General features: G+C 40.4%; 1 protein-coding gene and 1 pseudogene across 1 annotated transcript in view; both read left to right on the top strand.

Moving 5' to 3' along the window:
• Window positions 1-12,524, top strand: part of LOC144530817 (uncharacterized) — a 44,850-nt gene that overhangs the window by 7,837 nt on the left and 24,489 nt on the right. The window contains exons 2-3 of the mRNA XM_078270572.1: window positions 11,001-12,055; window positions 12,232-12,313. Of these exons, the coding sequence (XP_078126698.1) occupies window positions 11,001-12,055; window positions 12,232-12,313 (1,137 nt within the window). The remainder of the gene's footprint in view (window positions 1-11,000; window positions 12,056-12,231; window positions 12,314-12,524) is intronic.
• On the top strand, window positions 2,985-6,317 carry LOC144531962 (uncharacterized; annotated as a pseudogene).

The following is a 12,524-nucleotide window of genomic DNA, read 5'->3' as shown; positions in this document are numbered from 1 at the left end:
GAGAAGAAAAGTAGGAAATAAATCCTCTGGTGTTGTTCCCCTGATGTTCAAGAGCTCTTCTCTGGAGAAAGAGATCCGGGTATCATCATAGTAGTGATGTTCACCTTGGAACACAACAGCACAGTATTGTAACCAATGAGGGGTTGTGTGTGTGTGTGTGTGTGTGTTTGTGTGTGTGTGTCTATAACGAGAACAAATACAAGATACAAAAACATAATGAGAATTCAAGTAACCATATACTTAGCTTAAATGGCTTATTTCTAGCAATAGTCAATTCATCATTATCTGGAAAGAAATGTCACTGCTTTCTCCATTAAGTTACAATAAAAATAGACATCCATGTCATTTACATAGGAGACTGTCAACATTGTCCAAATACAACAGTCTTACTAGAACTAGAGAGGAACAGCTAAACTAGCAAGATTCAACAGGTTTACTGTCAAATGTACAGTAAAGACAACTTACACCATGCAATGAAAAGTTAGCTTTGCTAGTCTTCATTACACAACAAATGAAATTAAGTTAAAAACAAACAATTAAAAAGTAATAAATAGTTTGAAAAAGATATAAAAAATGGAGATAAGAATATGGATAAAGTGTACTGTGCCTAGACAGCTCTGTATGTGGTGTGAGTTTAGGAGGAGAGGATGGAGTGTGTGTGTGTGTGTGGGGATATTGCAGTGTTTAGGAAGGGAGGATACAGTGTGTGTGTGTGTGTGTGTGTGTGTGTGGGGATATTGCAGTGTTTAGGAAGGGAGGATAGAGTGTGTGTGGGGGGATATTGCAGTGTTTAGGAAGGGAGGATACAGTGTGTGTGTGTGTGGGGATATTGCAGTGTTTAGGAAGGGAGGATGGAGTGTGTGGGGGGATACTGCAGTGCTTAGGAAGAGAGGATGGAGAGTGTGTGGGGGGATATTGCAGTGTTTAGGAAGGGAGGATGGAGAGTGTGTGGGGGGATATTGCAGTGTTCAGGAGTCTGATGGCCTGTGGATAGAAGCTGGTTGTGAGTCTTGTTGTCTGTGCTTTCATACTCCTGTAGGGCCTTCCTGGGGGCAGGAGAGTGAAGAGACTGTGTTGTTTTTAATGATGTTGTGGGTCCTCCTGATGATCCTGGTGATGTACATGTCCTGTAGTGATGTGAAGGCTGCTCCACAGATGAGTTGTGCCATTTTTATAACACGTTGAAGAGTCTTCCTGTCCCGAGCAGAAGCACAGCTTGATTGAGAATCTTGCATCCTCTCTACGTTCAATGTGCAGGAAAACATGAAGGGCAAACAAGGCACAACATGGACAACAAGTAGTCCCAAAGGGAAGTATCTGCCACTCATAGATTTCAGGGGGCTCATCTGTTTTCATGTTGCGCCAAAGAAACCTCAGGAGGGGTTTGTCTTCAGGTAGGATGCACATCTGATGAAACATGACCTTTCTGTCACTGACTGGGACACTGTCCCCTGAAGTGCAGCAACGCACTAACAATTGAGGGACTCAAGGCAGGACCAGGCAACAGAAATTCACTGAGGTTAAGTCCCTTGTAGTGAAAGACTACCCTTTTTTCCATTGTGCTGGACCATGTAGTGAGGTATGCACCAGCTTTCCTTGCTCTGAGAGGCAGCTTGCAGTTTGACTACAACACCAGAGGTTTCCAATTTATTCTTTGCAGTGTAAGCAGCAGCCCTTTCTGGATCTTTAGCAAGGTGTTTCCCAGTACTCCTGAGGCTTAGCATTACTGCTTCTTAAAATGCCTATAAATATCCTTTGTCTTTAGCAGTGGTGTGGTATGCATTTGCACCCCTTTTATGGTCACTCCCTTGGTCCTGGCTTAATGTAGGTGTATTGCTGCCTTGTCTTCCTTTGACCTTGTCACTTCTTTTTTACTTTTATAAGTATAAGTTTTATGAGTGTCAACTTGCCAAACCTTCCCAACATTTTTCTGCAACTCACCTGACAAGGGGCTGAGAGATGTAAAGAGGCATTACTGAGACAGTAATTGTGCCTCAAGCATCTTTGCCAGCCCTTGAAGTGTCCCTCCCAGCTGTGTTCTGATGGCCACCGGCCCTCCTGGTGGTCCTAAGATGCAAATGCTGTGTGAAAGGAAATTGTCAAAGTTAATACCTGTGGGCGTGGGCTCTGCAGGCTGAGATAAGCAATAGTCTCTCCCCGACTCCCCGGTTGTAGGGGGAAGTCCACACTGTGGCAAATGAGCAGCTGATTTTTTCTTTTCATTTTTGTTTAAGCTTTATATCTTAAGTTTGTATTTCTATACATTTTATCTATCAGAACTTTTATATATTTTGATGTTCCTCGGTTCTGTTGTGACAATAAAACAAACAAGTTTATTTTTAAACTGCATTATCATATTATTTTAGTGAGGACTCATAAATAACTACAAATAACTAAAGTTATGGAAAAGTTTGTTACGCGTTTCTGGATTAAAAAAAAAATGTATATATTGGTCGATATATCGGATTTTTAAATCACCAAATATTTGTATCGATATCGGCCTTAAAAATCCTTTATCGGTCGGGCTCTAGTATTCACTTAGGACCGTATAGGTGATGGTTACATAAAGGGATGTATTGCTTGGGGAAAGAAATAACACCGATTGCCCCATTAAGTTGCAATAAAAACAGACATCCATGTCATTTACATAGCATAATGTCAACATTGTCCAAATACAACAGTTTTACTAGAAATATAAAGCATTAGGAAGCCACATGGTGATTAGATTAGCTCTGCATCAACAAACGTCGCACCAAAACACAGTGAAAGACTGAAAAATGACAGGTTTTAGTCACAGTTCATCAGAGACACAACTTTAACCATTTGAATGCAGTGAAGTCCACTTCACACTCTGTTATTCTGACGTGTCCCTTGTTGATGCCTCTTAATTACTGACTGCGCCACTTTGTGCTCAACAGCGCAGTTGCATTATTTCACCACAAGAAGGCCCTAATATGTCAGTCAACAGCCTTTCCAACCGTTTCCCAAGGCTGAAAAGGAAAACTAGTAGTGTAGATGTAACCTAAGTAACTGACTGAACAACCACTATTTCTTTATAACAATCACAATCCAGGTGATAAGATACAATTCCACAACATTTCTCTGTATGTGTTTCCTGCAGATGTTGAGCAGCTGTTAGTGGGTAAAGAAGAGGTTCCACCTGAACAGCAGGAGTGTAGCTCCAGTGTGGACCAGGAGGAGCCAGAGCCCCCCCCATACATTAAAGAGGAACAGGAGGAACTGATGAGCAGTCAGGAGGGAGAGCAGCTTCAAGGGCTGGAGGAGGCTGATATCACCAAGTTCCCATTCACTCCTGTCCCTGTGAAGAGTGAAGATGATGAAGAGGAAGCTCAGTCCTCACAGCTTCATCAAAGACAAACTCAACACATGGAAACAGAAGCTGATGGAGAGGACTGTGGAGGACCAGAACCAGACTGGAACTCACATCCACTTTTACAACCAGAGACTGAAGACCAGAATTCTGAACCTGAGACTGATGACAGTGCTGATTGGAAGGAGACCAGAGAACCTCAGTCAGCTTTAAACTCTCTGAAACATGATTCAAGATGGAAGAAAACATTCAGCTGCTCTGAGTGTGGGAAAAGATTTGGCCAAAACGGAAATCTGAAGAGACACATGAGAATTCACACAGGAGAGAAAACCTTTTAGCTGCTCTGAGTGTGATAAAGCTTTCTCTGATAGTGGAAACCTGAAGAAACACATGAGTACTCACACAGGAGAAAAACCTTTCAGCTGTTTAGTTTGTAAGAAAACGTTTTTAATGTCTAGAAATTTACGGTTACACATGAGAATCCACACAGGAGAAAACCTTTTCAGCTGCAGTGTTTGTAATAAATCTTTTATACAGAGAGGAATTTTAAGGTCACACATGAGAATCCACACAGGAGAGAAGCCTTTCAGCTGCTCAGTTTGTAATAAATCTTTTACACAGAGAGGAATTTTAAGGTCACACATGAGAACTCACACAGGAGAAAAACCTTTCAGCTGCTCAGTCTGTAAGAAATCTTTTTCACGTAGTGGAATTTTACAGAAACACATGAGAATCCACACAGGAGAAAAACCTTTTAGCTGCTCTGAGTGTGGTAAAGCTTTCACTGAACGTGGAACCCTGAAGAACCACATAAGAATCCACACAGGAGAAAAACCTTTCAGCTGCTCAGTCTGTAAGAAATCTTTTACACAGAGTGGACAGTTGCGGTCACACATGACAGGCCACACAGGAGAGAAAAGATTCAGCTGCAGTGTTTGTAACAAAAGATTTGCCTGGCGTTCTGATGTCAAAACACATAAATGTGTTGGTCAGATGGAAACAGAAGCTGATGGAGAGGACTGTGGAGGACCAGAACCAGCCAGGAACTCACATCCACTTTTACAACCAGAGACTGAAGACCAGACTGGAGACTCTTCTGAACCTGTTTGTTGTGCCTTTTTAAGTCCAAGCAAAACTTCTCAAGTATCAAACAAAAATCTCTATGTATCAACATCTAGATAGAAGACATTATATTGTGTGGTAGGAAAAAGTACACTCTTATTTAAAATATTGTATTAGATATTGTTTTGTCTTGTAATGTCTGTCATATAATCAATTTTAATCAAGAAATCAGACAAACGTAACCACCTGATATTTTATAGGGCCCACACATATATTCACTTATTTCTAAGTAACGTATGTTTAACAAGATTCACTATTAATCATGTATCAATATGGGAGTTTATTCAATACACATTGGGTTCATGTTTAAATATTTGTATCATGTTTAAACACAATTTAGGCCCAGCAGTCTCCGAGAGGAGACTTTTCTCTCTGTGTCAGGGAGACAGGAAGTGCAGGTTGAAAGCTATCTTTAGTTTAAACCATAGACAGTAAAATAAACCAAGACCAACCCGTTGATTTCTACGGAGACCAGCGAAGGATATTAGAAGCACTTTTCCGGTGAGCGCTGAGCGTTATGAGCAGTCTCCAACTGAGAGAGATGTCGTAAATGTGACGTGAACAACCTGTCTGAAAGTTGGAAGTCTTCTGGTAGCTGTGCCAAGAGAAATCTCAATCATTCCCAATCTAGCAGAGACGGAGAGCGTAGGTATATGTTAGGAGATAACATAGACACAGGCTAATTATTGATCACTAAAATGATAGTTAACATTAGTAATTAAACTTAAATAGCTAATGGAAGTCCAAACTGCCTGCGAGCTTCTCCTGAACTATACAGTAATTTCTCTGCAACAGCAAGTCGCTTGGTTATGACACAATCGTGGTGTTTGGTGTTTTTTGCCCCCAATGTTGCATTCCAGGCAGCGCGGCAATGGTTATGTTTAGGGTTAGGGTTAGCTGCCTGGACAGCGACGTTGGAGGCAAAAAAAACACCATTGAGCCACAATCGTTAGCCTATTTTTACAAAAACGTCTGCTACGGAGCCATAACGTGAGATACAAGGTAATGGAGCCTTTTATACATTGTCGTGTTGCTGTCAAAGTGACGCCAAAATGAATGGCAGTCAATGGGATGCTAACGGCGGGTGATCGCTTGTTAGCATCAAAATGGCGCCATAGGAGTGTTTATTAAAGTACAAACACACTTCACAGAAACTTTTTATTAAATTTAGGTAAAGTTACTCTGTAAAAACTTATGCACAATTAACCCCAACCTTATTGAAATCCCAATATGGACTATAGCGCAATATCCAAATGAATCTCAACGCTCCTCCTCATTTGGCTCTAGTCTCTATCTTTGTCACGCCCAAACATTTACACAGGCTACACCACTGATCTGAGATCAGCTAGTCTTCTGAATAGGTCGCGCAGATCTCAGAAATTGTATGCATTGTTAATCTGCTATTTTACCACAAAATTTACTTCTGAGACTTTTTTATGCCAGAAATCAACTATGTAGAGGTCAAATATGGGCCGTTTTACGAAAATTGATGGGTAATTGCAAATTTTGTCCGACTGTGTCGGAGTTCAGTGGCCGTTGCTGCCTGGGTTGCTGCCTCGCCGTCCGGCCGGCCCTCCTTCATAGACCCCGGCCTGCTGGGAGGTAGATGGAGCTCCGTCACGGCTGGCAGCCCACGGCACTCCATACCCGCGCAAAGTCACCGTTTTTTGGGTTAATGGACTACCAAACGCCACTGCCCTGACAGAGCTCCAGGGCCTGCAGCTCCCCTCTTCCTGCTAAATGGTCGGTGTTTGTGAGTGAGAGCGCGGTCAGCGAGCTTGTTATGCCTGCAATCTCTTACCACATGTTCCAGTTAATCTTATAATGGATATATGTGTTGAGTTATTTAAACAAAGGATGGTGGGTTTGGTGACGGTGATTTCATGTTAAACTAAAAGGATCTTACTCTTTAACTAAAAGCTCTATCTCTGTAGGTAATGTTGTCAGACTCTTAGAATAATAATCTGAGTCTGTCAGAACTTTTAGTGGATAGAAACTTTACCTTTTCATTAGGAGTTTAAACACAGAGACAACAGGAATACATCCATTAATCTGCTCTTTTTATCTTAACTATTACTCTCTTATTTTTAATACATTCTGTGTGTGTATATATATACATATATTTATACTTATATTGTTTGTTCTGTTTAACCTGCTTGTTTAACTTATTTTAGAGAATGTGTGACGTGCACCTACAACACCAAAAGAAATTCCTTGTATGTGTAAAAAACGTACTTTGCAATAAAGCTTTTCTGATTCTGATTAAATCAAGTCACAAATAATCAGCATGTGGCCTTGTTTTATTTCATTTAATGGCATTTAATTGTTCCACATTCCAAAACATTTAAAACAATTCAATCATTGATATTATTCTACAAGTCAGATAAATAAATCAGCTGTTAGCTTTCTATTTTCTGACTTTGTATGACATCATCAGTGTCTTTACTTTCAGTCTGAACAGACCTCAACAGATTTAAAACCACATTCAGTCACAGGAAATACAAACAGTGAATATGAAATGTCAGACAAAGATTATTAAATGAAAGTCCACAAAGGTTACAACAACGTTACACTTCAGACTCAGAGGCTATTGTTAGTAGTAGCATGCTGCTGGTGGGATTAACTGTACTAATAAAACCGTAGAAACACCGCTGTGAAAGCTCCCCCAACATCATTTATCAAAGTCTGGTTGTCACCCCCATCAGCAGCAGTCTCCTCCGCTCCATATCTTTATAACGGAGTTAACCGGAGCTGACTGGAGCTAACCGCTAATCAGAGCTAATGGTTGGTAACAGAGACTTCAGTTCTCTGTGTCTGTGTCCATTAACTGTATTTATGGACTCCACACTGAATAAAACTCTTTATTCTATTAAACTGGCTGTAACGTTACAAGTTTTAATCTATAACTCAGAGTTGTTTGAATGACAGAAATCTGCTCAGATGAGAACTTAATGAGAGCAACAGGACATGTATAGTACAGAACAGTAGGCTATGTTTAGGAACCATAAAACACGGATAAAACACTTCAACACACGAACAATGATCTAACAAACTAAATGAACAAGAATTTACTTTAGATAGCCCTAGTCTTATGTGATTTAACAGGAGATAGGAGGAAACAGTGTTGAGATTAATAATAACATGTAATTTTCTGTATGGAGTATAGTATTATGGGTATTTTATCTGCTGAACCGTTAACATTTGGCAAAAAAATTTAATTGACAAAACACACCATGGCTCCACTTTCCTTTCATTTGTTTTAAATTCAACGAGCAATTTGTTGTATTTTAACAGAATACTAAGCAGCAGAAAGGCAGAACTGAGTACATTTTAATGTTTATTTATCGCAAGTAATATCATTATCGCGATATTCAACAATGTTGGGGCATGTTGCATATATTCCTCATATTGTGCCGCCCTAATAACTACCCTGAAATTGTGTCTTATGCTGCATAGTGTTGCAATATTTTCATTTGTATCATCTTTTAGTCTAATTTGTTTAATATGTAAATAGATATTTATTTCTAAAGAACCTTTATCCGAACCATGGTGTGTATTAGGGGATTTTAGGGGTGACCACTGCAGGAATTTGCAATTTTCACCAGGAACGACATGTGGCAATGTAAGTGAGTTTATCTATCTATCCATCCATCCATCCATCCATCCATCCATGACATTCAAGCCAGCAATGCATTGTAGCATCAGCCTTTTAGCATCCAACATACACATAGTTTTCAGAAATTGCAAACTCTAGTTTCCTTTACTTATTCATTTAACACAAATAAGATAACAGTGTAACAGCTAGGCTGCACAATATGGCATCCGAAGCCCCTGAAAAATGTTAATGAGCAGCAGAAAAATAATCATTAAAAAAAATATTCTCAGTAAGTAATCATTAAATAGTATCAGGAGAAACAGCATTTGACCCACTTCTAAAAGGACTAACCCTTCAAAGGAAAGGAGCGTAATACAGTGGGGCAAAAAAGTATTTAGTCAGCCACCAATTGTGCAAGTTCTCCCACTTAAAAAGATGAGAGAGGCCTGTAATTTCCATCATTGGTACACTTCAACTATGAGAGACAAAATGAGAAGAAGAAAAAAAATCACATTGTAGGATTTTAAATGAATTTATTTGCAAATTCCTCGGGAAAATAAGTATTTGGTCACCTTCAAACAAGCAAGATTTCTGTCTCTCACAGACCTGTAACTTCTTCTTTAAGAGGCTCCTCTGTCCTCCACTCGTTACCTGTATTAATGGCACCTGTTTGAACTTCTTATCAGTATAAAAGACACCTGTCCACAACCTCAAACAGTCACACTCCAAACTCCACTATGGCCAAGACCAAAGAGCTGCCAAAGGACACCAGAAACAAAATTGTAGACCTGCACCAGGCTGGGAAGACTGAATCTGCAATAGGTAAGCAGCTTAGTGTGACGAAATCCACTGTAGGAGAAATTATAAGAAAATGGAAGACATACAAGACCACTAATAATCTCCCTCGATCTGGTGTCCTTTGACAGATTTTTGGTCTTGGTTGGTGTTGGTGGCTGACTAAATACTTTTTTTGCCCCACTGTAAGTGTGGAGTAGTTTTGGAGACATGACTCTCTGTAATTGTGACATTTATTCAATTTTTTTTGGCAAAAGATATTCCCCAAAATTATGCATTATGCTTACTTATTTGAAAAGTAAGTGCTCTAGTACAACCAGCAGAAGACAAATGGACCTTTTTCACAGCAGACATTTGGACTTCATAGTAAGTCATAGTCACTACGTCATAGTAAGTAAAGCACAGCTGAAATTGATAACCTTAACGATGGCTCAGTTCCATCAAGTGTCCCAGTAAGATATTTCAGTGAGTCAGCATGCACAATACCACGGCCTCTCCTAAGTGGAATGCAGCCATCATTAATGGTTATTAATACACCTGTGCTGTGTCCTACTATGACACCTGTCAACACGTCATAGTAGGAAAAGGTCTATTATGTGTGAGGTAAGCTTAGAGACACCATTCTTTTTTAATTATTAATATATTAAATGTTTTTGGCAAAAAATATTCCCCATATGCCTATTTTTAAAAAGTGCTGTAGTACAACTAGCAGGAGACAAGTTGTAATTGAGGTAAGTTTTTCCTCGCCACTGTTGCACCAAATGCTTGCTCTTGGGGGAATTGTTGGGTCTTTGTAAATTATAGCGTGTGGTCTAGACTAGGCCTGCACAATATTGGAAAAAACGGACACATGCGATATATATTGCGATGAAAAAAGACTAATTTTTACAAGATCACATAAATAACTCTATTTAGAAATAATAAATCATTCCCAACTACTGGGGTGGTTTTGTAAGGGAGTGCATCTACATAGAAAATAAAAATGGAAAAAGTAAATTTTCTAAAGTGAACCATTCTTTGTTGAAATTTAATACTTTACAAACACCAGAGCAAGAGAGCGCTGTGACTACTCTTCTGAAGTGATTTTGGAGAGGGACATTAGGTAGTTAAATACGCTGGTTGACTGACTTAACACCATTGTATTCATATAATACTATCAATCCAGACTTAATATGATATTAATAACGTATGCATGTTGCTTCATATTGTACTGACAACAAAGTTTTTTTTTTAGCATCTATCCAAAAGTGTAAAAGAAGCAGTTTACCTTCGGAGCGAGTAGCTATTCTAGAGGGAGTAACAAAGTGTCTCCCGTGTGCTTTCTGACCACCTTTCTGATGGGAAATCTGTTGCAAGAAAAGTTAGCCACGGCCGAGCGAGGTGCGTTGCTGCGACGTCAGTTGCATTTTTCGAGAGGTGCACGCACGTCGCTCGGCCGTGGCTTGGTAACGTTGCATTTCCCCCGACTCTTCTTCTCCATAAACAACATGAAATCGCGGAGAGGGTTAACTTTTCCTGCTCCAGATTTCCCACCATGGGCAGAAAGAACAGGAGAGACTTTGTTTCTCTCACTATGACTCTAGAGTTGCTGCTCACTCTGATGATAATCACAGTGACTCTCTCACTCTTTCTACCACACACACACACACACACACACGCCGGCCCTGCTGTTCTCTTGAAGAGATCGACGCACACACCAATGCACTAGTATAAACTTCAGGCCATTTATGTAGGCTGGAGCCCTGCGTTTCAGTTATTTTCCTTGCCTCACACTGATGCAAAAAATAAATTTGCCAGTTATTATCGTAACCGCATATTACTCCAGTGATGAATTAAATCCATGTCATAGCCATTTTAAGTTTTATGTCAAGTACTTAAGTAAAAATACAGATTCTCCAAAATTCAGTTTAAAAAAATATTTAGAATAATAGGCAAATTAACCGTTGACAGAAATAATCGTTGGGGACAGCCCTAAATGGTTCCATTTTGTAGCTGGTTTTAGCATGCTGACCATAACAAGCTATGATATGCTACTTTGTATCACTTTGTTAGACTAAATTTGTAAGTTTTCATATCTATGACGATACAAACTACCTCTCATTATTATTGGTTTGAGTGGTGGTCAGTAATGTGTCTGTTTCATTCTGTTTCCTGCAGATGTTCAGCAGCTGTCGGTGGTTAAAGAAGAGGTTCCTCCTGAGCAGCAGGCGTGTAGCTCCAGTGTGGACCAGCAGGAGCCAGAGCCCCCCCCACACATTAAAGAGGAACAGGAGGAACTGTGGAGTAGTCAGGAGGGAGAGCAGCTTCAAGGGCTGGAGGAGGCTGATATCACCAAGTTCCCATTCACTCCTGTCCCTGTGAAGAGTGAAGATGATGAAGAGGAAGCTCAGTCCTCACAGCTTCATCAAAGACAAACTCAACACATGGAAACAGAAGCTGATGGAGAGGACTGTGGAGAACCAGCCAGGAACTCACATCCACTTTTACAACCAGAGACTGAAGACCAGACTGGAGACTCTTCTGAACCTGAGACTGATGACAGTGCTGATTGGAAGGAGACCAGAGAACCCCAGTCAGCTTTAAACTCTCTGAAACATGATTCAAGATGTAAGAAAACATTCAGCTGCTCTGAGTGTGGGAGAAGATTTGGCCGCAAGACACACCTGAAGAGTCACATGATAACTCACACAGGAGAAAAACCTTTCAGCTGCACTGAGTGTGGGAGAAGATTTAACCACAACTCAAATCTGAAGAGACACTTGAGAAGTCATACAGGAGAAAAACCTTTCAGCTGCTCAGTCTGTAAGAAATCTTTTACACAAAATGGAAGTTTAAAATATCACATGAAACGACACACAAGAGAGGAACCATTTATTTGCTCTGAGTGTGGGAAAAGATTTAACCACAGCTCAAATCTGAAGAGACACATGATAACTCACACAGGAGAGAAACCTTTCAGCTGCTCAGTCTGTCAGACATCTTTGACACAGAGTGGAAGTTTAAAGAAACACATGATAATTCATACAGGAGAGAAAGCTTTCAGCTGCTCAGTCTGTAAGAAATCTTTTAGACTGAGTAGCCATTTAAAATATCACATGAGAAAACACACAGGAGAGGAAGCGTCTACTTCCTGTGTTAGTGACATCAGAAAGCAGCAGGAGTGGAGCTCCAGTGTGGACCAGCAGCAGCCAGAGAATCTCAGCCAGGTTGCAGCTCTCTGAACCACAGAAATAAAATAGATAGAAAGGCCATTTCCATTTAAATCAACGTAGCATAATGGTCAGAGTGGCAGCCATTTTTATGTGTACCATTGCCATGGTAACGTATAAACTTCAGCATAAGCTGACTTCCGGTGAGTCGTGGAGCTGAGGCTAAATGAGTCAAATTAACTTCATGCTTCATCCACACAAAGCACACTGCTATCGCCACGAGTAACGGCTTTATTCGGCTCGTTTTCTGTGAACGATGTGGCGAGTTGGTGACGTTAAAGGGATACTTCACCAATTAGCATTAAGCTTTGTATCAGTAGAAACCCGGTAGTATTTTCGAATGACCGCGCTTCCCTCCCTCATGTCCCCCTGCCAAGAGGCTCCGTCTGCACCTGTGTCTGTGTGTGTGTGTGTGTGTGTGTGTGTGTGTCAAAGCAGAGCCCTGCTCTCTGTCAACATGCAGATGGTGTTT

Source organism: Sander vitreus, chromosome 2, assembly GCF_031162955.1.
Source record: "Sander vitreus isolate 19-12246 chromosome 2, sanVit1, whole genome shotgun sequence".
Lineage (NCBI taxonomy): Eukaryota > Metazoa > Chordata > Actinopteri > Perciformes > Percidae > Sander > Sander vitreus.
This window is presented reverse-complemented; position numbering and strand designations above follow the sequence as displayed.